General features: G+C 44.3%; 3 protein-coding genes across 4 annotated transcripts in view; 2 read left to right on the top strand and 1 right to left on the bottom strand.

The window, feature by feature from the left end:
• LOC120026918 (carboxy-terminal kinesin 2-like) overlaps positions 1-8858 on the top strand; it is a 17472-nt gene extending 8614 nt beyond the window's left edge. The window contains exons 4-8 of one of the 2 annotated variants that reach the window (XR_005473250.1): positions 2956-3306; positions 3507-3722; positions 5699-6011; positions 8043-8566; positions 8674-8858. Coding sequence is in view for 1 of the 2 variants with exons in the window: in XM_038971669.1 (XP_038827597.1) it covers positions 8043-8175; positions 8430-8566; positions 8674-8850 (447 nt within the window). In the remaining variant the exon portion in view is untranslated. The remainder of the gene's footprint in view (positions 1-2955; positions 3307-3506; positions 3723-5698; positions 6012-8042; positions 8567-8673) is intronic. The other variant, XM_038971669.1, reaches the window with a different exon arrangement.
• Positions 8859-11136: 2278 nt separating this feature from the next.
• On the top strand, positions 11137-15232 carry LOC120026797 (zinc finger and BTB domain-containing protein 22-like). Its single transcript, XM_038971514.1, has 3 exons — positions 11137-11364; positions 11765-12670; positions 12832-15232. Exons 1-3 carry the CDS (start codon positions 11137-11139, stop codon positions 13792-13794), a joined length of 2097 nt encoding a protein of 698 aa, XP_038827442.1. The 3' UTR covers positions 13795-15232.
• Positions 15233-18160: 2928 nt separating this feature from the next.
• LOC120027430 (death domain-associated protein 6-like) lies at positions 18161-26346 on the bottom strand. Its single transcript, XM_038972361.1, has 11 exons — positions 26228-26346; positions 25090-25343; positions 24289-24666; positions 23993-24124; positions 23696-23812; positions 23258-23489; positions 22039-22208; positions 20289-20448; positions 19592-20150; positions 19346-19478; positions 18161-19132 (listed from the first exon to the last, which is right to left on the bottom strand). Exons 1-11 carry the CDS (start codon positions 26262-26264, stop codon positions 19073-19075), a joined length of 2232 nt encoding a protein of 743 aa, XP_038828289.1. The 5' UTR covers positions 26265-26346; the 3' UTR covers positions 18161-19072.
• Between the last annotated feature and the right edge of the window lie 469 nt (positions 26347-26815).

Raw genomic sequence — 26815 nt, forward strand, 5'->3', positions numbered from 1 at the left:
TCGAAATATATTTTAGATTCTTCAAAGTTTGCCTTGATGACAGCTTTGCACACTCTTGGCATTCTCTCAACCAGCTTCATCTGGAATGCTTTTCCAACAGTCTTGAAGGAGTACCCACATATAGTGAGCACTTGTTGGCTACTTTTCCTTCACTCTGTGGTCCAACTCATCCCAAACCATCTCAATTGGGTTGAGGTTGGGTGATTGTGGAGGCCAGGTCATCTGATGCGGCACTCCATCACTCTCCTTCTTGGTCGAATAGCCCTTACACAGCCTGGAGGTGTGTTGCCTCATTGTCCTGTTGAAAAACAAATTATAGTCCCACAAAGCATAAACCAGATGGGATGGCGCATCGCTGCAGAATGCTGTGGTAGCCATGCTGGTTAAGTGTGCATTGAATTCTAAATAAATCACTGACAGTGTCACCGGCAAAGCACCATCAAACCTCCATGCTTCACGGTGGGAACCATACATGCGGAGAGATCATCCGTTCAAATCAAATGTAAATAGTCCTGTGGCCATTTGATTTAATTGTTCAGCAGTCTTGTGGCTTGGGGGTAGAGGCTATTGAGGAGCCTTTTGGTCCTAGACTTGGCGCTCCGGTACCGCTTGCCGTGCGGTAGCAGAGAACAGTCTATGACTTGGGTGACTGGAGTCTCTGGACATTTTTTTGAGCTTTCCTCTGACACGCCTAATTTATAGGTCCTGGATGGAAGGAGGCTTGGCCCCAGGATTGTACTGGGCCATACGCACTACCCTCTATAGCACCTTACGGTCAGATGCCGAGCAGTTGCCATACCAGGCGGTGATGCAACCGGTCAGGATTCTCTCTGGTGCAGCTCTAGAACTTTTTGAGAATCTGGGGACCCGTGCCAAATCTTTTCAGTCTCCTGAGCGGGAAAAGGTGTTGTCGTGCCCTCTTCACAACTGTCTTGGTGTGTTTGGACCATGATAGTTCGTTGGTGATGTGGACACCAAGGAACTTGAAACTCTCGAACCGCTCCACTACAGTCCCTTCGATGTTAATGGGGGTCTGTTCGGCCCGCCTTTTCCTGTAGTCCATGTTCAGCTCCTTTGTCTTGCTCACATTGAGGGAGAGGTTGTTGTCCTGGCACCACACTGCCAGGTCTCTGACCTCCTCACTATAGGCTGTCTCATCGTTGTCGGTGATTAGGCCTACCACTGTTGTGTCGTCAGCAAACGTAATAATGGTTTTGGAGTCTTGTTTGGCCAAGGAGTACATGATGGGACTAAGTACAGACCCCTGAAGGGCCCCGATGTTGAAGATCAGCGTGGCAGACGGGTTGTTGCCTACCCTTACCACTTGGGGGTGGCCCATCAGGAAGTCCAGGATCCAGTTGCAGAGGGAGGTGTTTAGTCCCAGGGTCTTTAGCTTAGTTATGAGCTTCGTGGGCACTAACGCTGTGCTGTAGTCAGTGAACAGCATTCTCACATAGCTGTTCCTTTTGTCCAGGTGGGAAAGGGCAGTATGGAGTGCGAATCAACATCCCAGTTTTTTGAGTGAAATGTCTGAGTTTGACAGGTGTAAGCTTACATGTAGCCTATAAACTTTCACAGTGAATGCTATTGTTTATATGTTTTGTGCGTATGAATTGAATATTACCAAATGTATCAGAAAATAATATTGAGCCTATTTAATGCAATCCTTGCTGTTTAATAGATTGCAAAGCAGAAGAATACAACTGACCTAAACGTTTGGAAATGATAAGTTAACCTTCTCATCCATAGCCTTAAAATGCATCTCAAGTGTAATTGCACCGTTTAGCTCGCATCTGAAGGCTGGGGGGATATTTAGGACGTACTGTAGGTCGCTAAAATATCCTAATGATTATGATCACACTTCCTCAATTCAAATGTTATGGCGACACTATAGGAAAGATGGTTTGGTTTAGATTAGAAACTTGGGATCCAAGCTAGAGTTATCAGTGTGGCCCCATCACCTGAAAATGTTGAAATACTGTATCTTCACGCCTAGAATAAAAACCTCCAGGCTTCCGTCATAACTGTCCATTTATTGGAGGAAAATAAAGGATTACATGGGGCAGTTTTGGAGAAGAAAAAACACTAATCCCGTCCAAATCGTCCTATGGAATAACGGACATTCTGGAGTAATAATGACAACCAACGTTCTCTATTAACACTAGTCCCGTGTGAATAGGTCTTTGGTCTCGTGCATACGATGCATACATGTGTCACGTAAAGAGGACAAGGGTTGAGGGAATAGGGAATGTTTTTCCTAAACAAATGAGGGATTTCGGAAACAGAACTTTCCAGTCAGAAATGGCTGCAATTATGTTGCAGCTTCAGCAAAATGGACAGCGAGCGATAAACACTTTGATGTTCTGTGGTGGTCGTTGCAGCACAGAGAGAGAGAGACAACAGGTGCTAGTCACTGTCACTCGCTGTGTCTTTTTAAATATCAATACAGCGCAGCTAGTCTATGCCTGGCCCAGCACAATCAAATAAATTGCTGGCCTGACTCCAGCTAGTCATTTGTGTGTCTTTTTAAATTATTTAATCAGACTGTTTGCTTAAAGCATCAGACAAACTCAGTGAATATAGTTGACTTGATTAAAACACATAGGATGTCTATATATGGAAAAATACACCTTTATTTCTACCATGATTGGTAGAAATAACAGACAACTCTTGGTCGACCAAGATTTTTTTTCGTCTGGGACAGCCCTACGTATTTTCTATCATTTCTTCACAATGTATGTGTGTGTGTGTGTGTAATATATATATTATATATTTTTTATACCCTGAAAAGGTTTTCAGAAGCCGCCCATTGCATCCGTCGCTAAAACAGATAACTACCATAGTCTCTGTTTTTTCCACATGGTCCTTAACATTTTCTGTATCTTGTATCCACAAACATTCTCTTCCATATCTTAAGACATGAGGGTGTTGAATGTGTTTCCTTCGCACCAACAGCAGCTGTTGGAGGGGGGGTTCACGGCTGCCTGCATGGGACCTCAAAGGAAAACGTTAGTGACACGGAGGGCAAGATTTCCAACTACCAGAGTAAAGTCAAAACGGTGGCCCAGGAGAACTAGTCTGAAGGAGTCTGTAGCTAAAAGCAGACAGACGGAAGCACAGATGACTTCAGAGCTACAAGAACTCCACACTCAGCTCGGGTACATGGAGCAGTACCACGGAGCAGTACCATGGAGCATGCATAGGGTAGACCATTATGTGAAAATGGGTGTAGTGGCATGGGAAAGGGCATTGTAACCACATAGGAAAGAGTGACTTATTTTGCATAAGGAAGTTCAGAGGTAAGAGGTAAGTGTTGATTTAGCAAAACAAGTGGGTGTATAGCTGACATGATTTCTCACCTTTCTTGAGTCCTATACCAGTCATAACTTTATGCATACGTTTAGCCAGTAGTGCAGTAATAATAACATGATAGTGTCACTACATGTTACTCTTTAGGTCCCTTTGGTGTGCTTGCCAATCTTACCCAGTTTTGTTCTGTGTTGCAGCCACTATGAGCAGGAGCTGGCTACCCTGTCTGGCGTCAAAGAGCAGCTGACCATTGTAGCCAGTGAGAAGGCCTCCCTGGAGAAGACCTTATGCAACCTCACTGAGGAGCACAGCGTTCTTCTAGGCTTGAGAAAGAGCATGGAGGCCGAGCTTCACAATGTGCAGGTCGAGCATCATCTTCGGTGGATTTTTATGGCAGACAACAACCCAAAAAGGTGTAATGCCCCGACCAACTGCACAAGGAAAAATATATATACACTGCTCAAAAAAATAAAGGGAACACTTAAACAACACAATGTAACTCCAAGTCAATCACACTTCTGTGAAATCAAACTGTCCACTTAGGAAGCAACACTGATTGACAATAAATTTCACATGCTGTTGTGCAAATGGAATAGACAAAAGGTGGAAATTATAGGCAATTAGCAAGACACCCCCAATAAAGGAGTGATTCTGCAGGTGGTGACCACAGACCACTTCTCAGTTCCTATGCTTCCTGGCTGATGTTTTGGTCACTTTTGAATGCTGGCGGTGCTCTCACTCTAGTGGTAGCATGAGACGGAGTCTACAACCCACACAAGTGGCTCAGGTAGTGCAGCTCATCCAGGATGGCACATCAATGCGAGCTGTGGCAAGAAGGTTTGCTGTGTCTGTCAGCGTAGTGTCCAGAGCATGGAGGCGCTACCAGGAGACAGGCCAGTACATCAGGAGACGTGGAGGAGGCCGTAGGAGGGCAACAACCCAGCAGCAGGACCGCTACCTCCGCCTTTGTGCAAGGAGGAACACAGCCAGAGCCCTGCAAAATGACCTCCAGCAGGCCACAAATGTGCATGTGTCAGCATATGGTCTCACAAGGGCTCTGAGGATCTCATCTCGGTACCTAATGGCAGTCAGGCTACCTCTGGCGAGCACATGGAGGGCTGTGCGGCCCCACAAAGAAATGCCACCCCACACCATGACTGACCCACCGCCAAACCGGTCATGCTGAAGGATGTTGCAGGCAGCAGAACGTTCTCCACGGCGTCTCCAGACTCTGTCACGTCTGTCACATGTGCTCAGTGTGAACCTGCTTTCATCTGTGAAGAGCACAGGGCGCCAGTGGCGAATTTGCCAATCTTGGTGTTCTCTGGCAAATGCCAAACGTCCTGCACGGTGTTGGGCTGTAAGCACAACCCCCACCTGTGGACGTCGGGCCCTCATACCACCCTCATGGAGTCTGTTTCTGACCGTTTGAGCAGACACATGCACATTTGTGGCCTGCTGGAGGTCATTTTGCAGGGCTCTGGCAGTGCTCCCCCTTGCACAAAGGCGGAGGTAGCGGTCCTGCTGCTGGGTTGTTGCCCTCCTACGGCCTCCTCCACGTCTCCTGATGTACCGGCCTGTCTCCTGGTAGCGCCTCCATGCTCTGGACACTACGCTGACAGACACAGCAAACCGTCTTGCCACAGCTCGCATTGACGTGCCATCCTGGATGAGCTGCACTACCTGAGCCACTTGTGTGGGTTGTAGACTCCGTCTCATGCTACCACTAGAGTGAAAGCACCGCCAGCATTCAAAAGTGACCAAAACATCAGCCAGGAAGCATAGGAACTGAGAAGTGGTCTGTGGTCACCACTGGCAGAATCACTCCTTTATTGGGGGTGTCTTGCTAATTGCCTATAATTTCCACCTTTTTGTCTATTCCATTTGCACAACAGCATGTGAAATTTATTGTCAATCAGTGTTGCTTCCTAAGTGGACAGTTTGATTTCACAGAAGTGTGATTGACTTGGAGTTACATTGTGTTGTTTAAGTGTTCCCTTTATTTTTTTGAGCAGTGTATATATACAAATCCCGTACATGATAGGGGAAACAAACTTAATCCAGCCAAAATAAAGCTTTCAAAAAAACACATTGACAGAACATGTTCTCCCACACAAGAAGTGAAATAGCACGCAGGCCTACTCATTGTGACAACTGATCACCTTGACTGTTGTGACATGAGATGAATGGTGTATAGCTGTATTGAATGAGGCAGTCTTGCCTCTGCTCCTTGGTCAGAAATATCAGAGGAAGTCTGGCTTAGTCGTTTTGTCCAGCCTCATTCAAACCCACTGCCATTACGTCTCTTTGCAAGAACCCCCTTTGCAGCCCAATATATATTTTTAGGTGCGTCTGATGGATCAATGTCTGGCTTCTCTCTTCTTACCAGACCCAGCTCTCTGCAGGGCTCCACTCTTTCCCGTTGCCAGACCACCCTGAGGGAGACCCAGGACATGGTCCGCAACCTGGAGGAGAGACTGTGATGTTTGGGCCCTCCACACGGCAACAGGATGTGTTTGAGGAGATTTCCCTCCTGGTGCAGTCAGCCCTGGACGGCTACAACGTCTGCTGCTTCGCTTACAGACAGTGGCAAAACCTACACCATGGAGGGGGGGCGAGATGGAGGACATGCGTGAGGTCATCCCCGGTCCGTGCAGCAGATATTCCAGGCCTCCAAGAAATTGCGGGAGCAGGGATGGCAGGTAGTGATGATACCATTGGTTTTCATCGGTATGCGTGGTAGCTGTCCCTTCAGCTGAAACAGTTCTATTACACTGAACAGGGAATTTAAACTTGTTTGTTTGACGTTTACTGTGTCAATGCGTTTCTGTTTTTCTGATCAGATGATGTATTTCCCATTGAAGTGGAATGAGTTGAATCTGGTGTGACTGCAACATTTCACTTTTTGGTGAAAATGGTACATGCAACATTTCACTTTTTGGACCGGATTCTTGTTCGTTTTTCCCAGTTTACATTTAGCATACAAATATGATTATTTCTTGATACATTTGAAACGAGGTCTAGTTTTGGCCGCAGCCGGACTATATTGTGAACCACTCTTGGCAGAATGCATTGCTTGTGAAAAGTAACCTCACGACTCGCACTGAAATATTCTGCTGCTCTGTCATTCTCTACATGCATCTCACGATGCCGAAAAGAAACTAGCGTCTGTGGGCGTGGCGTAGCATTTGGCCGGCGCAAGGAGTCTGGGCAGCCAGGCAAGGTGATGGACACAGTCATTTGCGAACTGCAGCCCCTCCAGGGATTTGTTTTGAGTTTGTTGAACGGAGTTGTGTCCATTTATAACATTCAATAATCAATGAATTGCAGTCATCCTTACACCATTCGATCCATTACCAGTTCTAAACATGTATTTTTTCTTCTCTACGCTCATGATCTATTTTCCTGCGTGCATATGACAGAATGTTAGTTGGTGGTCGGAGCACGTCTTGAGCCTCTGAGCTGGAGGAGGGTGTATTATTAACCCTGCTGTAGGAGTCGCTGCGGCCAGCACTAGCAGGTCGAACGAACAACTAAAATGAACGAGTCAGTCAGAAAAAACAAATCATGACTCAAGTCTGTGAAAAGTAGTTAAAACTGCACATCACTAGTGTGTACAAATGCATACCAGTATTGCTGTAGGGATGTTGTACTATATACCATGGCTAACCCTGTAAAAACCACACATTTCACTGCACGTATCTGGAGTATGGGACAAGAAAACATATTGCAGAGTGATTTGAACCTCCACTACAGGTTTATCAGAGAACTGCTCTACCTCCCGTGTTCGACATGTAGGACACTTTAAATCCTAAATGGGCAAAATAAAAGGACACTTTGAATCATTACCACTATTGAGGTAATTTATATATATATATATACACACACACACACACACAGTTGAAGTCGGAAGTTTACATACGCCTTAGCCAAATACATTTAAACTATTTTTTTTTCACAATTCCTGACATTTAATCTTAGTAAAAATTCCCTGTCTTAGGTCAGTTAGGATCACCACTTTATTTAAAAAATGTGAAATGTCAGAATAATAGTAGAGAGAATGCTTTATTTCAGCTTTTATTTCTTTCATCACATTCCCAGTGGGTCAGAAGTTTACATACACTCAATTAGTATTTGGTAGCATTGCCTTTAAATTGTTTAACTTGGGTCAAATTTTTCGGGTAGCCTTCCACAAGCTTCCCATAGTAAGTTGGGTGAATTTTGGCCCATTCCTCCTGACAGAGCTGGTGTAACTGACTTGGCTTCTAAAGCCATGACATCACTTTCTGGAATTTTCCAAGTTGTTTAAAGGCACAGTCAACACAGTATGTAAACTTCTGACCCGCTGGAACTGTGATACAGTGAATTATAAGTGAAATAATCTGTCTGTAAACAATTGTTGGAAAAATTACTTGTGTCATGCACAAAGTAGATGTCCTAACCGACTTGCCAAAACTATAGTTTGTTAACAAGAAATGTGTGGAGTGTGTGGAGTGGTTGAAAAACGAGTTTTAATGACTCCAACATAAGTGTATGTAAACTTCCGACTTCAACTGTGTGTGTGTGTGTGTGTGTGTGTGTGTGTGTGTGTGTGTGTGTGTGTGTGTGTGTGTGTGTGTGTGTGTGTGTGTGTGTGTGTGTGTGTGTGTGTGTGTGTGTGTGTGTGTATATATAAGTATCCTCTATTCTATAGGCTAATATAATGTGTCCATTTTGACCAATTGTCCTTCCAGGTCTGCAACCTGATCGCACTGGCCAACCAGAATCGATCCACAGCCCGGACCAACATGAATGACCACTCCTCGCACTCGGTGTTCCAGCTCGACATTGAGGGCGAGAACTCTGGGAGAGACGTCACGTGCAAATGTAAGCGTGTTCACTGGTGGTCTACGTTTTGTACATCTGCAACTACACAAAGGCTGAGATCTTAAATGAGAACAAATAATAATCCTGTCATCAAATGTTATTTGTCACATGTGCGAATACAACAGAGTGAAATGTTTACTTACAAGCCCTTAACCAACAATGCAGTTTTAAGAAAGAAAAAAAGATTAAATATAACATCATGATTGATTGCATTCTGGTATGAGAATCCTGACTGTTTCTGTGTCTGTCTGGAGCCTCTCTGTGTTTGGACCTGGCTGGCAGTGAGCAGGTGCAGAAGAGCCAATCCCAAGGGTACCACTTCAGTGAGATGACAGCCATCAACTGCTCCTTGACCAACCTTGGGATTGTTATCGCCGCGCTGACCAATAAGGTTTCTGTTTACAGCCCAATGCCTCTAAGCTTATGGAGTAATGAGTGCTTTGTAAGTTATAGCTTGATTGCGTTCGCTTACCCTCCCACTCTTTGTCTGTGTTCCAGGAGAGCTTTATCCCGTACAGAAACTCAAAAGCTGACGTAACTCCTCCAAAGCTGCCTCGGAGGATTGAGTGTGGTTGTCTGTACATTGTGATTTTTAAACTCATGCCCTTGTATTGGTTGCTTCATTTCATATTATTCATTTTTAATCAATTGGATCCGATGTACAAAGATCAATAAAAGCTAATTTTGTAAGGCTTGTTGTTTGTCTTGTACTTTACCTAATGGATGTTTTCAGTAGTGTAGGGTAAATGCAGTTTACCCACCTTTTTTCTTTGCCTAAAAGTTGACTCTCCTTTTGCTGAAAAATGCATTTTAAGTATAGGGAGCGTGATCAGAGTTGATCCACCTCTTTAAAAAATCACCATAACATCACTGGATGTTTTACCACCAGCTGACAGTCTGCTTTTAATATGCATCTGTAAACTGAGACTGATTTTATAACCCTTCTAAGAATTAAGGTTATTTGGTCTGATAATGTTGCCTTCCAGATCTGTTGCGGATGTTAAGCTGAAATACTTCATTACATGTTTTTATTTAACCTTTTATTTAACTAGGTAAGTCAGTTAATAAGGATCAGACCCTTTTTTTCAATTTTCACCTAAAGTTACATACCCAAATCTAACTGCCTGTAGCTCAGGACCTGAAGCAAGGATATGCATGTTCTTGATATCATTTGAAAGGAAACACTTTGAAGTTTGTGGGAATGTGAAATTAATGTAATAGAATATAACACATTAGATCTGGTAAAATCTAATACAAAGAAAAAAACATGCCTTTTTTTTTGTTCCATCTTTGAAATGTTATAGAAAGGCCATTTAAATCACATAGTAGTTTAGGTGCAATTTAGATTTTGTACACTGCTGCCATCTACTGTATGCAACGTTTTAGACTGATCCAATGAACCACTGCATTTCTGTTCAAAATGTTGTATCAAGTCTGCCCAAATGTGCCTAATTGATTTATTGATACATTTTCAAATTAATAACTGCATGCTCCTCAAACAATAGCATGGTATTCTATCACTGTAATAGTGACTGTAAATTGGACAGTGTAGTTAGATTAACAATAATTAAAATTTTCTGGCCATACCAAATATGTCTAAACCCTGGGAAATGTTCTTGTTACTTACAACCTCATGCTAATCACATTAGCCTATGTTAGTTTAAGCGTCCCGCCAAGCAGAACGCCGATCCCAAATTCTTATTTTACAATGACGGCCTACTCCGGCCAAACCCTGACGACGCTGGGCCAATTGTGCGCCGCCCTATGATACAATTTAATCAGAGTGGAAAAGTCGAAGCGAGAGCGTTCACTCTCGCCAGATTATGTCTAGAATATGCCCAATACGTTTCTTTGGGCTTAAATGCAGTCCTAAACTTGTCGCCTGCCTTCCCGTCTATGGTGGAGACATGAGCATCTCGTCATTATATACACCTCTCTGGTTTAATAAACATTTTACCAATTTGACTAAACGCCACAAGAGGTCGTATTTGTCATAGCTTGGTTTTAGTCGGCTGGTCAGTATGTCTGACATTTCGTCAAAGGCGGTGCATGACGGGTTGTCTGCCAAATATGATGGGAAACAAATCATATCATTGGAAATGTATATGTAATCAACGGAGAGAAGATAGCTAGTCAGGATAGAGTCTGGCTTTACGTAATTGTTTCAAAGGTGCACATTCTAAAACGGTAAGTGGTGTTTAGCTTGCTAGCTTGATACATTTTAGCAGGCTAACGTTAGCTAGCTAGAGAGACATTTAAGGCAGATTTTAGTTGTAGCTAAATTATGCTCTCATGACTGAGAGCTTGAAGCTACCTCGCTATGCTTTGTCATGAGAGAAACTCACAACACTGCCTTTTCAACGGATGTCCACCGGCGCAGACTGCTGACAAACCAGCTTGCTTTGTTATTAGCTATATTTGGCTACAACTCCTGGCTTGTTAGCAGGATTGTTTGACTGCAAGCCTGTGCTAAGCTACCTAACGTTAACTAATTGCATTACAATATGCTATTTTGCTATGCATGTGGCAAAATAAAGACTACTACTCCTCACGTTTTAATTGTCTACTGCCAGTTGCTGTAGGCTGTTGCATTATTTATCAACAATATTGTTTTTTTCCACAGTGTTCGTAAATGTTTTTGAGTCTCAAACAAGGTGGTGTCTGTCATTCAGATACATTTGAGTTAATGCATTATAAGAAAGCATCAGTAGTGATTTTTAAAGCTTACATTAAAGGGGTCTTGATTGGTTGATTGACCACCTAGGGCAATTTCATATGAATGTTTTGGGAATGTGGTTGACTTTTTTTTTGTAGGCAGTAATAAGCACTAATAAAGGGTTCATCTCAGGAAAACTGTTAACTACTTGTAAGTAAATGAAAGGATATACACCATTCATCCACCACGTCATGCAATGAATTATTCCTTCACAAACTACATTTTCCATCTCTTCAAAAGCCTAGATGCATTCTCTGTCCATGGGGCAGGGCTGTAGCAGCAGCAGCTCAGGTGCCCCCTCTGGCTCGGTGGTACAGGTGTGCTTCCCCAGCTCCCAGGCGTCTGTACTGGACAGCCTGAACAGGCAGCGCGAGGAGGGCCAGCTCTGTGACCTCTCCATCCAGGTCCAGGGGCAGGTGTTCAAGGCCCACCGCTGTGTGCTGGCTGCATCCTCACCCTACTTTCACGACCAGGTGTGTGTCTGTTGTTCTGTTTGCTGGTGCATTGCATAGCCTGACTGAACAAAAATATAAATGCAACATGTAAACTGCTGGTTTCATGAACTGAGGGGGCGTTGGCCCACCCACTTAGGAGCCAGGCCCACCCATTGCTCCGCCCCTGCCCAGTAATGTGAAATCAATAAATTAGGGCCTAATTCATGTATTTCAATTGACTGATTTCCTTATATGAATTGTAACTCAGTAAAATCTGTAAAATTGTTGAATATTGCATATTTTTGTTCAGTATAGTTTAACTCTAACAGCCACTGATTGTGCTACACTGAAGTGAGAGTTTACATCAATAACTTTGATCCTGTGCATTGGATGTCGCCAACCATCATTAACTGTCTCATCAACCCCCTCCTCCCCCCAGGTGCTCTTGAAGAACATGTCCACCGTCTCCATCCCTGCCGTCATGGACCCGCTGGCGTTCGAGAGCGTCCTGAGCTGCGCCTACACGGGCCAGCTGCGCATGCTCCGCGAAGACATCGTCAACTACCTCACCGTGGGCAGCGTGCTGCAGATGTGGCACATCGTGGACAAGTGCACAGAGCTCCTCAAAGAGGGGCGGGTGACGGGGAGTGGGAGTGCAGCCCAGGGCGTCATTGGGGGAGCTCAGGGGAACCCTGGATGCAGTAGCAGTGAAAGCTCCCTCGGGGCTGGGAGTGTCCAAGCTGGGGGAAGCAACACCCAGCCGGCCACTCACCCTCCCAGCCGCCCGTCCCTGAGTGAGAGCCAGTCTCCCAGCAGCACCAACTACTTTAGCCCCAGAGACACCAACTTCGGAGGGGGAGCGGCAGCCGCTGGAGCTGCAGGGGAGGGAGGCGTGAACTCAACCCCCAGCTACTGCACCCCTTCTGGGGGCGAGGAGGCTTTCCTCATCGAAGAAGAGGATGAAGAAGAGGAAGAAGAGCTCCTGTACCATAGGAAGCGAGGGAGCAGCAGGAGGAAGCCGACGGCCTCTGTCTCGGACCAAGAGGTTGGAGTCAGCGATAGCTTCGGGGTGTCGTCCTACCAAGACGGGGATGCCTCCCCTCTCCAGAAGCGGCCCACATACAGCCAGCCCAGCATCATGCCCCGGAAGCAGTGGGTGGTGGTAAAAACAGAGAGGCCCCAGGACGATGACCTGATCGTGGTGTCGGGTGAGGAAGGGCCAGATGAGGAAGAGGAGAGAGAGTTGGAGATGCTGAGGGAGAGGGAGAGGACGTTCAACATATCCAACATTAGGACTCTGTCTGGAGAGTTGAGCAGCAAAGCGGACCATGAGATGGAGACACAGGTTAGTCAAACCCTTGATGCAAAATATGTTTGTCAGTGGATGTGGCTAATTACCATTCTAAACTTATCAGGAGGACAACTGTATTTAGTTGGTGCATTTGGAATGAGTGTCAGTTTCTGTATTTTTGGATCGTTACCAAACTGAATCACTTTCTCTCATAGATGGATTACTGCCAGTCTTCTGAAGACTACCTCAAGTTTGACAGTGGTTTAATGGACCAGACTCCCCCACAGCACCTTCATGACAGCGCTGGTCAGAGTGGTGGCAGAACCGTCTCAGCCCTACTAGGCCAAGTCCAGTCTGCTGCTGCTGCCAGAGCTCAGCTCTTTCCCATAGACATGCAAGGCAACCAGATCCTCATGTACAGACAATCCTCTCTAGATTCCTCTCAACCCATAGGAATGGGAGGTGGTATGGCCGGGGCACCATTTAAAGGGCCAAACCTGGAGCATGGAGCAGTCCATTTGTCAGCACAGGGGGGTTTGGCCGGTGGCTTAGATGGACTGGACGGGGGTGGTGGCGGGAGTTCAGGGAAGGTGTTCATGTGCCACTGTGGAAAGACCTTCACCCACAAGAGCATGCGCGACCGTCACATCAACATGCACCTGGACCTGCGGCCTTTCAACTGCCCCGTCTGCGCCAAGAAGTTCAAGATGAAGCACCACCTGACGGAGCACATGAAGACCCACACGGGGCTCAAGCCCTACGACTGCCACGGCTGCGGCAAGAAGTTCATGTGGCGCGACAGCTTCATGCGGCACCGCTCCCACTGCGAGGGACGGAGCGGGGCGGCTGGCAGGAGCGAGGATGGGGGAGGGTCCGACCGCACTGATGGGATCTCCCCACAGCATCTCCCTCATGTCCCTCTCTCGACCAGCGAGTCCGGTCACGGTGTCGTTGGTGGCAGGAATGGGATCTCTGTCTTGTCCCCACATCATTCCAGTACAGGTAGCAGCAGTAATGCTGTCTCTTGCCTGACCATGGCCAGTTCTGGAGTGCTCTTAGGGGTTAACTCTCAGAGCGTGATGCAGGTTCAAGGTTCATCTGTGTTTGGTCTGGGGGTCAGCCGAGGTGGGTGTGAGGAGGAAGTGTGTGAGGTTGGTGCTAATGATAGTGTCACTTAAACACTCGTGTTGTTTACCCGTTTGGTTAAGACAAGAGGCTTTGGAGAGGCATTCCAATGACCATTGGAAAGTGCCCCACTTTGGCAAATGGCTCAGGACCATTGTACAGTTAGTTCAGTATACTCTTAAATGTCAAGTTTATTCTCTGTATGACTTTTGTGGCACATTCTATGTCAAGAAAACCAAAAATCAAGAGACAATGACTCACCAATGACAGCTTTGGCAAAATGTTAACTAGAGTTCGAGAGGAAAGTTGCTGTTGTAAGTGATGTGTACTATGATATTATACGCCTTTTCTGCCAGAGAATGTGCATTTCAAGTAAAAGTGTCTGAAGAAGACACTTGCAGTACTGCCATCTTGTTTCACACTGGTGATGTGTCCACTATCCAATTGCAGTGCTATGGTACAGTATTACAATCCTATTATCAGTTACTAGTCTGTTACCATTATGATAGGTGCAAAACTATACACTGTATAGTGCGTTTTACAAGTTATCCTCATAAGTATTGATGGTAGACAAAGCAGTAGTCTGGAGATGAGGTTTCTTACAGATCTTTCCTCACTCAAACTGCCAAATTCCAATGCATGCCTTGAGAGACATTGACTACTATTAACAGTAGGGTGGCTAAACAAAGCAGTATCCACCGTGATTCTGTGTGTTTTTAACCGAGGTTTTACCTTCTATGAAGGCTCTGGATGTATTTTTATGCAGGAGAAAACTGGTCTGGATCTAAGAGAAAGACGTGTTGTCTTTAGTCTATACTTATCTGTTAAGTCAGGATTGGTAAAATGTCTGAAAGATGTAGCTCGTGTTTGCAGCAGTTTGATGGACGAAATTGCATTTGAAGTGAGCTTAAACTAAGTGTATATAATAGATATTTATGCTTAGATTGATCAAATAGGGAATATAGAACTATTTAATACTAATTTGTCATTTGACTGCCTTACTATAGCGTACAGTGGGCGTAAGGTTAGAAATTGACACCCTTGATAAAGATGAGCAAAAAATGACTGTATAAAATAATTGAAATACTGAGCTATATTGTATCCCCAAAAAATTATTGGGAAATTATTTTTATACTAATACAATTGCTCAGAGAAAGATTTTGTTTTACAAGTAATATTCTCAAAAGGTAGGGCTCAATTGACACCCGTTTTCAATACCTTACGAGGATAACGGCACTGAACCTTTCTCTAAAATGTTTTATGAGTTGGAGAACACGTTACGAGGGATCTTGGACCATTCCTCCATACAAAATCCATCCAGATCCTTGATATCCTTTGTCTGTGCTTATGTCAAGTCCAGAAACAGACTAAGGTAAAATGAACTTTACCCAGAACCAGGAAATGTATGCCAAAAACCTGGTTACCTCCAGTGGTGTAAAGTACTTAAGTATTTTTTTGTGAATATCTGTACTTTACTATTAATATGACAACTTTTACTTCACTACATTCCTAAAGAGAATAATGTACTTTTTACTCCATAAACTTTCCCTGACACCCAAAAGTACTCATTACATTTGGAATGCTTAGCAGGACAGAGAAATGGTCAAATTCACACACTTATCAAGAGAACATCCCTGGTCATCCCTACTGCCTCAATCTGGCGGACTCACGAAACACAAATGCTTCATTTGTAAATGATGTTGGATTGCGCTCCTGGCTATTCGTACATGTCAGGTTTGCTTAATATAAGGAATTTGAAATTATTTATGCTTTTACTTTTGATACTTAGTATATTTTTGCAATTACATTTACTTTTGATACTTTATATTTAAAACAAAATACTTTTACTCAAGTAGTATTTTACTGGGTGACTTTCACTTTAGTCATTTTCTTTTAAGGTATTTTTAATTTAACTAAAGTATGAGTATTGGGGACTTTTTCCACCACTGGTTGCCTCTGCCAGGAATATGAAACTTGGCCACAAGTGGATCTTCCAGCAAGACAATAACCCCAAGCACACATCAAAATCCACAAAGTAAGGGTTAATTGGACACAGCAATCTGTCTCCAGACTTGAAACCCATTGAAAACCTGTGGTTTGAATTGAAGAGGGCGGTCCATAAAGTGCAGACGAAGGATCTGGAAGGATCCTGTATGGAGGAATGGTCTAAGATCCCTCCCAATGTGTTCTCCAACTCATAGCTTTTCTTTGATAACGGCTCAGTGCCATTATCCTCACAAGGCGAGGTATTGAACACAGGTATACTTTTTTACCCTTACTTTGAGAAAATAAAGTATTAAATAAAAAGCAATTTCTCTGAGCAATTGTATTAGTATAAAATAATTTCCCTTTTTTGCTGCATACAATATAGCTCAGTATTTGAATTAGTCATTTTTGCTGATCTTTATCAAAATGGTCTAATTTCAGACTTCACTGTATATAGAGATAAAGTGCTTCTGGTCAATAGTCAGTTTTGTATTGACAGGTGTGAGCCACAGGCTCAAAAGAAAGAAGTCTAGACTCCCTTTTAATACTCAAGTTGGCTGCTATTCGTGTGGGATTGAAAGGGAATTCCATTGACTGTTCAATAACTTGCCTGGCTGCATTTCATAGCATTTACACCACATAATAATGAATTCAACTTCATGTACTGTAGCACCTTTTTATCAAATCTCAAAGTTCGTACCATTGTATGAGGCTTAGCAGCCGGTATTCAGCTGTCATCTTTATGGCAGGACAAATCTTTTTTCTTTATTACAGGAAAATTGAGGAAAAATGTAGAAAGCTTGTAGCTACTGCACACTAGGTCTGAAACAATGATACTGTTCTTTGTATCTTCTGAATAGTGCATATTTTGGGTTACATTTTATTTGATATTGAACACACGATTGTTGTTGCACATGCTTATAGAGCCGGAGTTGTCTTTCTTAGACATTGTTACCGTAGGCCAAGTACATCAATGTTATCTTTACTAATCTGTATCAAAAGGCAAAATAAAACTGGTGTAATTTAGCAAGCTGAGCTCGTGTTCATGTGTGATCTATTTCAGACAAAAACATGTCTCAACTTCTCTTAAAGCCCTTCAGTTCTCTTGATACAGTCTTATACTCAGCTGGCCCATCCTCAGATTTCGTGTTGAACGCTCTACAACAAAGCTTTCTTAGTCTCCAGCAAGCTTTCGCTGCCCTTAACTTTGTTCTAAACACCTCCAAAACAAAGGTCATGTGGTTTGGTAAGAATGCTCCTCTCCCCACCGGTGTGATTACTACCTGAGGGTTTAAAGCTTGACAAGTACTTGAGAGTATGGCTAGACGGTACACTGTCCGTATCTCAGCACACATCCAAGCTGTTCTTGTCTATTAATGTTCTGTATTATGTCATGTTTCATGTGGACCCCAGGAAGAGTAGCTGCTGCTTTTGCAACAGCTAATGTGGATCCTAATAAAACACCAAAAGCTGCTAAATCTTTGTTTACTCTATAATAAATCACTCTTTCACCCCAGCTGACAAACTAACCCTGATTCAGATGACCATGCTAGATTACAGAGACGTAATGTTCTTTGCCATTCAGCCATCAGATTTGCCACCAATGCTCCTTACAGGACACATCACTGCACTCTTAACTCCTCTGTAAACTGGCCATCTCTGTAAAACCCTTCTAGGCCCCCTATCCGAGATACCTACTGCAACCCTCACCCTCCTAAAAAAAACACCTGTTCTACCAGTGACATTCTGTTAAAGGTCCTCAAAGCACACACATCCCTGGGTCGCTCCTCTTTTCAGTTCGCTGCAGCTAGCGACTGGAACGAGCTGCAACAAACACTCAAACTGGACAGTTATCTCCATCACTACATTCAAATCATGGACACTTACTGACACTTGTGGCTGCTTCCCGTGATGCGTTCTCTACCTTTTTGTCCTTCGTGCTTAACAATGTTTGTGCTGCTGCCATGTGTTGCTACCATGTTGTGTTGCCTCTATGTAGTGTCACTTTTGTTGTGATGTGTCCTACATTTTTTATCCCCATCCTCACAGGAGGCATTTTGGCTCTTGGTAGGCAGTCATTGTAAATAAGAATTTGTTCTTAATTGACTCAATAAAAATTGTCTTCAAAGTTCATTTCTGTAATCTGTTTTAGCATGTGTCACTATTCTTGTTTCCCAAATGTACAATTCATGTTTTACTTTACCCACAAAGCACCTGGTGAGCGTTCAGCGGACGAGGTTTATCACAAACCGCTTTAAGTTATCAAAGTTTATTCAAAAGGAAATGTGCCCTTCTCAGTGTACTAAAAGGAAAATTGGATAACAATTATGCGGCCTTTCCCCGTAATCTTATTGAATTGGTAAAAACAAGGGAATCCAACCAAAGCGTCTTAGGGAGATTTGAAAAATATTGAGTTTGATTAATCATTACCACTATTTGCAGTCTCAAGCAAGAGGGGTTCTGAACGTTCCTTTGATGCAAACCAACCCAAACACCTCCTTACTTCATGCTGAGATGGACTACACCTCCAACAATGCCCATCACCCTGAACACACCTATTTCTGCAAAGTCAATGTGGGGGTTATGTCTGCATTAAGTAGGACACCGCTCTACAGTTCACGTTAATGCAAAGCTGTACCTGGTCATTTATGTCAACGCATCTGCTTAATTGTATTCGTTTGGCATCTTGAACACAATTAAACTGACGGCCAGTCTGACAAGTTGCGATTGCATATTACTTGGGTGAAATAGTGGCGTTCAGGCCACTAGGTGTCACTATGTGGACACAGCAACACCAAACGCACAACAAATGATCCATGATCGCACTGACAAAGTTGATGTATAGATCCTGTATTGGCCTTGTATAAATCTAAGTTACAGTACTCCTGTGTTCAACTTGTTCATCTTCTATTGCCAGCATTCTAGCATACTAACACAAGCACCCATTCATTCACCCATCTAAAGTAATAGACAACAAAAAAAGAAAAAAAAAGTCAAATAATATCTAATTGAACTCATTTTTTCAGCTAAAATACAAAAATAACCTGACGTGATGCTGCTCCCTCCCTGCTCAATCCAGACACTGGGGGAAAAAAATTGGCATATAAATATGAATGTAAACATTGGCGGTAAACTACCACGTCCGTCGCCAGTTTAAATCTGTAGTGAAAGGTTTGCCCTCTCCCGTCTGAAAATGTGTACATTTTCAAGAGTTCACATTAGCAGGCACTAGTTTGGAAGTCAAGTGGGATAGCCTGGTCTCAGATCTGTTTGTGCAGCATAAACAAGACCTGGTTTCAGACTAGTAATGGGAAGCGTGAACACCCAGTACGGTGGGGGCAGACGTTATTCCGAGTCCGATAGGACGATCACTTCGTCCGGGTCACACTGAGTGGCCACGTTGACCTGAAAATGACACAAAATGGACGTTGGTAAGAGGTCTGCATACTGTACAAACAAAGGTTTTTAGTGACATGTCATGGCTGCAGAGCATGTGCATGACACACAGAGGTGACAGATGTTTAGGGGTTTTAGAGGGGTGAGACGTGTTTCAGTGCAAGGGTATGGTGTGCTGAGCATACGTGGGGAAAAACGTGTCGTGATATCATTTACTCTCACCTTGTTTTTCTTCGGTGGCGGGGTGGACTGGGAGCTGGTGACCATCTCCTGGGTGGGAGTGTCTGCCCTGGTAGAGTCTGCCTGCAGGAGGCTACTGGTCACCACGCCCATGTACAGAGGGATGTCACTCTCACTGCAGATAGAGAGAGAGAGACAATTCATTAATCAAGTCTCCACAGTTGAAGATGGATAGATATCTTCCATGGACTTTTTTTAAACATAATTAAATGTGGGTGCTAGACTCACCTCCCATTGTGGTGCCTTAGATCCCCGTTGTGAAACTTCCTGGATTCCACCTCTTCTTTCCTCCTTCTCTTCCTGCCTCTGGAGGTGTCTTTGGGACTGGGTGGCCTGGGGCTGCAATTTGCTGACCTCGTCTCAGTGATGACCGTGCAGGAGTCCTCATTGGTCGAAATCAGCACCGGTGACGGAGGCAAAGAGACCTGATTCGCCGCCATGGGGGAGGCTGAGGAGTCCTTAGTTTCCACACTAGTGCTTACAGACACAGCCGAAATGTGATTGGAGGAAACAACGTCTTCCTTTATGAAGTTGGTATGGGATGATTCGTTCCCCTTGTCGGCCTCCATCGCCTCTGATTGGCTGGGGCTGTCTGTGGGGGATTGGTCGACTAAGGAGGAGATCCGCGGGGTATCACCCTGGGAGACGGGGCTGATTCCTCTCGTCACAGAGTCTGTGTCCTCAGCGTTCTCTTCTTTCTCTCCTCCGTCCTGGTCTCCGTCACTCCCCCCATCCACCTCGGTTTCACTCTCGTTTTCTGCCTCTACCTTGTTGTCCTCCTCCTCCTCTGAAAAAAAATAAAACTCAAATCAGTTGAAACTAGATTTTTATTTTATCCATCTATGTTGTCGCCAAAACCCAGGCCAAACCATGTTAAAAGACAATTTGAGAAAGGTGCTATGTAAATGCAAATTATCATCATCACCTGGTCCTGCTTGTGCTTTGCTGGCCTGGATCTCTTCCTCGATGTCTGGATCAGACGACTCATCGTCTTCATCATCCTCTTCCTCAGCTTGTTCCTCACCCTCATCCTCTCCCTTCGTCAAGGGATTGTCATCGGCTGTGGTGGCCTCCTGCGCCAATGACTGACACACAGAACAGACAGACAGTGAGTGGTGACACAAGTCCTTTATATACAGTTGAAGTCGGAAGTTTACATACACCTTAGCCAAATACATTTAAACTCAGTTTTTCACATTTCCTGACATTTAATAGTAGTACAATTTCCCCTGTCTTAGGTCAGTTAGGATCACCACTTTATTTTAAGAATGTGAAATTTCAGAATAATAGTAGAGAATGATTTCTTTCAGATTTGATTTCTTTCATCACATTCCCAGTGGGTCAGAAGTTTACATACACTCAATTAGTATTTGGTAGCATTGCCTTTAAATTGGTTTAACTTGGGTCAAATGTTTTGGGTAGCCTTCCACAAGCTTCACACAATAAGTTGGGTGAATTTTGGCCCATTCCTCCTGACAGAGCTGGTGTAACTGAGTCAGGTTTGTAGGCCTCCTTGCTTGCACAAATTTTCTATAGGATTGAGGTCAGGGCTTTGTGGTGGCCACTCCAATACCTTGACTTTGTTGTCCTTAAGCCATTTTGCCACAACTTTGGAAGTATGCTTGGGGTCATTGTCCATTTGGAAGACCCATTTGCGACCAAGCTTTAACTTCCTGACTGATGTCTTGAGATGTTGCTTCAATATATCCACCTAATTTTCGTTCCTCATGATGTCATCTATTTTATGAAGTGCACCAGTCCCTCCTGCAGCAAAGCACCCCCACAACATGATGCTGCCACCCCCGTGCTTCACGGTTGGGATGGTGTTCTTCGACTTGCAAGCCTCCCCCTTTTTCCTCCAAACATAATGATGGTTATTATGGCCAAACAATTCTATTTTTGTTTCATCAGACCAGAAGACATTTCTCCAAAAAGTACGATATTTGTCCCCATGTGCAGTTGCAAACCGTAGTCTGGCTTTTATGGCGGTTTTGGAGCAGTGGCTTCTTCCTTGCTGAGCAGCCTTTCAGGTTATATCGATATAGGACTTGTTTTACTGTGGATATAGATACTTTTGTACCTGTTTCTTCCTGCATCTTCACAAGGTCCTTTGCTGTTGTTCTGGGATTGATTTGCACTTTTCGCACCTAAGTACGTTCATCTCTAGGAGACAGAATGTGTCTCCTTCCTGAGCGGTATGACGGCTGCATGATCCCATGGTGTTTATACTTGCGTACTATTGTTTATACAGATGAACATGGTACCTTCAGGCGTTCGGAAATTGCTCCCAAGGATGAACCAGACTTGTGGAGGTCTTGGCTGATTTATTTTGATTTTCCCATGATGTCAAGCAAAGAGGCACTGAGTTTGAAGGTAGGCCTTGAAATACATCCACAATTGACTCCAATTATGACAATGAATTAGCCTATCAGAAGCTTTGACGGCCATGACATCATTTTCTGGAATTTTCCAAGTTGTTTAAAGGCACAGTCAACTTAGTGTATGTAAACTTCTGACACACGAATTGTGATAGATTATTTCACTTATAAACTCAATGTGTCTGTAAACAATTGTTGGAAAAATCATTTTTAAAGCAAATGTGGAAAAGCTTTGGCTGATAATAACAGGTGACAATTACAGAATTCCCACCACTTTTCTCCTTCTAGGTCTCTTACCTCTTTCTTCTGCCTGTCTCTCTCTATCCGTTTACTCCTCTCCTCCTCCTCCGTGTCGTCCTGCTTCAGGGCGTATTTGGAGATGACCTGCTCCAGGCTGGAGAGAGCCACCTCCCGGTTAGAGCGCAGCTTACGGGCCAACGTGGGGTCCAACAGGGCAGGGTCAGTAGCTGGTAAGAGTGGGCAAAATGAAAGAGGGAGAAAAAGGGTGGGAGTTAGTAACTTTGTAGTCAATCTTCCTAAATAGTTTTCCACGTTCGACCTGATATGCATTTTTTTTAATTTTTTTTTTTACTTTTATTTAACTAGGCAAGTCAGTTAAGAACAAATTGGCAATTGCTCGGCCTCTGACCGCAAGGCACTACAGAGGGTAGTGCGTACGGCCCAGTACATCACTGGGGCTAAGCTGCCTGCCATCCAGGACCTCTACACCAGGGGGTGTCAGAGGAAGCCCTAAAAATTGTCAAAGACCCCAGCCATAGACTGTTCTCTCTACTACCGCATGACAAACGGTACCGGAGTGCCAAGTCTAGGACAAAAAGGCTTCTCAACAGTTTTTACCCCCAAGCCATAAGACTCCTGAACAGGTAATCAAATGGCTACCCGGATTATTTGCATTGTGTGCCCCCCACCCCACAACCCTTCTTTTACGCTGCTGCTACTCTCGGTTTATCATATATGCACAGTCACTTTAACTATACATTCATGTACATACTAACTCCATTGGCCCGACCAACCAGTGCTCCCGCACATTGAATAACCGGGCTATCTGCATTGTGTCCCGCCACCCACCACCCCCTCTTTTACACTACTGCTACTCTCTGTTCATCATATATGCATAGTTACTTTAACCATATCTACATGTACATACTATCTCAATCAGCCTGACTAACCAGTGTCTGTATGTAGCCTCGCTACTGTTATTTTTCACTGTCTTTTACTGTTGTTTGTATTTCTTTACTTACCTATTGTTCACCTAATAAATTTTTTGCACTATTGGTTAGAGCCTGTAAGTAAGCATTTCACTGTAAGGTCTACACCTGTTGTATTCGGCGCACGTGACAAATAAACTTTGATTTGACATCGTATCGTGAGGTCCCTGGCAATTCCCAGCCCTAGTGTGTAATTCTCTTTATTCTTAGACACAGACACAGAAAGACAGACTAACACACACCTCCAACCAGGAATGTAGAGATGTGTGTATACTACATTCTCTTACCGGGTTTGTAGAGGTCTGTGAGGTGCGAGCCAAAGTTGTAGACCATGTCGAGGTGGCGTCTCTCCTGCAGTCGGTTTCCAGTCTCGCGGAAGGCGTCCTGGGAGATCTGGGTCAGCTGCCTTCTGCTGAGGTTGAGGCCGTGGCGCTCGTTGGCCCGACGCACATGCTGCAGGATGTCCGTGTAGTCGGGGGGATTCAGCTGGGCCTCGGGACTATTGATGAAACGCTCAATCTGGAGGTGGGGAGGGGTCAGAGTATATCGTCATGTTTTCATGCATTTATTTCCTAGTTATACTTATTTCCTTGATTTCTCTCATACTTTGGTTGGTTATAAAACTAATTTTCACCCGTAGTCTATTTAACAAAATGAGCAGTGGTCAAAAAGCATTGGGTTCTCAATAAACAATGAGTCGGTTGATTATGTCACGTGTTGGTTACCTTTCTGTTGACCTCAGGGTAGCGTGTCCCTTTGTATTGGATCCTCTGCTCGATCACTCGGCCTGTCAGACTGCTGCAGCCCTTCAGCTCACAGAGCTTATCATAGATCTTCATCATCTATACGAGAGAGAGATTTTCAGTGGCTCAAAAAACAAAGTCGTTCCGCAGATACTTCTATCAAAGCCACGTACAGTTAACACATGTATTACTATGTGGCTCATGCAGGAATCAAACAAACCTCTGGTTTTACAAGCACCACACTCCAACCAACTGAGCGATTGGCCTTGGTGATCTGACCTTTCGTTTTAGCTTGTGCTCCTGGATATAGCTGGAGTCCTCCTCCTCCAGCTCGTTGACGCTCAGCTCCTTCTCCTGCAGCCGCCGGATCTCATCATTGTACATCTTCAGCAGGTTCTCCAGGTACGCAATCTGAGAGACCGAGAGTGATGGAGATATGCCTGGTATATTTCATCTAGACCAATACAATGCTTTTAAACCCTTGAGGGTGACCAAGTGCACACTTTCAAAAGAAAAGGAATGGGGATAAAGCTATAGAGAACTCATGGACACTGTCCATCTATGGTACTGCTGACCTGTCTCCGGGAAGCCTTCTTCGTCTTCTTCTCCTTCTCGTCCTCCTCCTCCTTCTCTTTCTGCTGCCCCAAGGTAGACGGTAGCTCCTCCGTCGGTGCCTCCTCTTCCATCTCCTCCTTCTTCTCCCCAGCGGAAGGCTCCACCTTCACGACACTCTGCCTCCTCTTGTCCGAGTGCTGTTTGAGGACGGTGCACAGCTCGTTGATGTAGACGAAGGTCTTGGTGCGGCTGGCCTGGGCGCGCGTCAGGCAGCGGCCCAGCGTGTTGCGGAACTCCACCGAGGACAGAAAGTCCGGTGAGGCCTTGGAGTGTTTTGCGTGCAGGAAGGTCATGACCTCGGGGCAGTCCTGCGTTTGGGCCGAGCAGTACTCTACAAACTGAACAAAGCGAGGCAGGGGAGTGAATGAGGGAGAGAGGTTTAGAGGAGTGTTCTTCAATCTTTGCACTGGATGGGACAGGGGTTGGGGCCAGAGCGGGGGGCCCCAGGGGGAACTGTTCCAGCTCAATACAAGGGCTTAAGGTTAGTGGATTAGTTATAAATCAGGTGTGTTAGTGCTGGGCCTGGAAAAGAAGCTTACACACACTATGGGATTCGAAATACACTGATTAAGAAGTTCCAAATTTGAGAGTATCATGCACAATCACGTTATGGTTTCAGTGATCTGACAACATTGTGATGGACTAATAGCCAGCAAAGACTCAAAGCCACAGCAGCAATGTTGCTTGCCAGTGTTGCAGCGCAACTCATGTATTGTAGTGTGACCTTACCAAACATCCCCACCATCCATGTACCCTCTTACCTCAGTAAAGAGCTTCTGGTTCTCTGCTTGAAGAACGTGGCTCTCTTTCTTCACCGTGGCGAAAGGAGATTGGGTGATGTGAGTAGGAGCGGGCTGCTGGATTTTGGGGGGAGTACGCTGATTGGCTGAGAGTTTAGAGGAGGTGGTGGAGGAAGAAGGCTGAGGCCTCTCCTCCTCTTCATCATCATCAAGGATTACAATACTGTCCATCACTGCTGCTGAGGCAACCGCCATCAGATAGAGACTATTCTTTGCTGAGGAAAGGCAAAAACAATGGTGTCAAAATGATGCCTTGGGCAAATTCAAAAGTAACATACCACTGTTATCACTGTCATGCCATCTGAAACCTAGGCCTATATCCTGCTCTGTTTAGTGACTCCTACTGTAGTTCAAATAACAAGCTGTTGGTTTAGTGAGTCTAATGCAAGGCCTACGCCCTTCAACGTTTTGTTATATTTATGGTCAACCATTTTTACAATATGAGAATGACAAAGGATCAGGCGCAGTCACAAACACCCCTGGATAGCTCTGGCTAGGCCAGGGCTTGCTACACATTATCCAATGTAATCTCCACCCCTGTCCTTTTTCACAAGTACGAATCACAACAAATATAACAAACATTGTTTGTACGCTTACGTTATCTACAACGAAAATAGACTGGACACGGACCACCAGTTCAGAGTCAGTAACGTTAACTAACTTAGCTAGCTAGCTAAACGTAAGGAACTCTTGCTAGCTAACCTAATTACTTAGCGCGTAACGTTAACTAGCTAAAGTGGAGAAGTATTGTGTGATTAAACGAGAAGGCGCTGATTGAAACCTATCAGGAAAATACCACATTTACTAGATTGTTTACTGTCAACCTAAACTGCAGCAACACTCCAAAAACCATTGTTGTGTGTGCTGTTGACTAGCTAGCTAGCATGCTAACGTCAGTTAGCAACAAGCTAACTTTAGCTGGCTGGTCAGGAAAGCGCCAACATCTCTGGGTAAAATGGTAGGGGTGTGACAAAGGCAACATGGAAACAAATACTTTGACTATCTTTATGTATGAAATGCAGATGTATATAATACAGCTACTGTTTTCAGACAGTGGTTAGACGGTTAGCTATGGACAAAACAATGATAGTCAACTTACCCGCTCGACACCGAAATTTCTCCCAGCTCGAGAACATTCATGCCTACCATTGGTTGGTTGTCATTCAGTAACGTCGTCGATCATTGGCTATTCACTTGAGTTTTGTCCAAATTGTCTGCATTTGCCGGTCAGCTTTTTGTGTTTCTGAGACTGACAAGATACATATTGATAGCATTAACATAAAACATTATAATAATATAATAATATATATATTCCTATATATTGATATATATACTACCGGTCAAAAGTTTTAGAACACCTACTAATTCAAGGGTTTTTCTTTATTTTTACTATTTTCTACATTGTAGAATAATAGTGAAGACATCAAAACTATGAAATAACACATATGGAATCATGTAGTAACCAAAAAAGGAAAATTGTTGATGTTGAGATGTGCCTGTTACTTGAACTCTGTGAAGCATTTATTTGGGATGCAATTTCTGAGGCTGGTAACTCTAATGAACTTATCCTCTGCAGCAGAGGTAACTGGGTCTTCCATTCCTGTGTCGGTCCAGAGTGAAGGAAAAGCAGCCAACAAGTTCTCAGCATATGTGGAAACTCCTTAAAGACTGTGGGAAAAGCATTCCA

Source organism: Salvelinus namaycush, chromosome 32 (genome assembly GCF_016432855.1).
Source record: "Salvelinus namaycush isolate Seneca chromosome 32, SaNama_1.0, whole genome shotgun sequence".
In the NCBI taxonomy this organism is placed as follows: Eukaryota; Metazoa; Chordata; class Actinopteri; order Salmoniformes; family Salmonidae; genus Salvelinus; species Salvelinus namaycush.

Excerpts from the sequence above, each read along its gene's own strand:
- LOC120026797 (XM_038971514.1), top strand. The coding sequence starts at position 11,137 with ATGCATTCTCTGTCCATGGGGCAGGGCTGTAGCAGCAGCAGCTCAGGT. Across the intron at positions 11,365-11,764 it reads CACCCTACTTTCACGACCAG|GTGCTCTTGAAGAACATGTC; the intron begins GTGTGTGTCTGT and ends TCCTCCCCCCAG. Across the intron at positions 12,671-12,831 it reads ACCATGAGATGGAGACACAG|ATGGATTACTGCCAGTCTTC; the intron begins GTTAGTCAAACC and ends TTTCTCTCATAG.
- LOC120027430 (XM_038972361.1), bottom strand. The coding sequence starts at position 26,264 with ATGTTCTCGAGCTGGGAGAAATTTCGGTGTCGAGCGG. Across the intron at positions 23,490-23,695 it reads ACCCTGAGGTCAACAGAAAG|ATTGAGCGTTTCATCAATAG; the intron begins GTAACCAACACG and ends CCCCACCTCCAG. Across the intron at positions 19,479-19,591 it reads CTAAGGCACCACAATGGGAG|TGAGAGTGACATCCCTCTGT; the intron begins GTGAGTCTAGCA and ends CTCTATCTGCAG.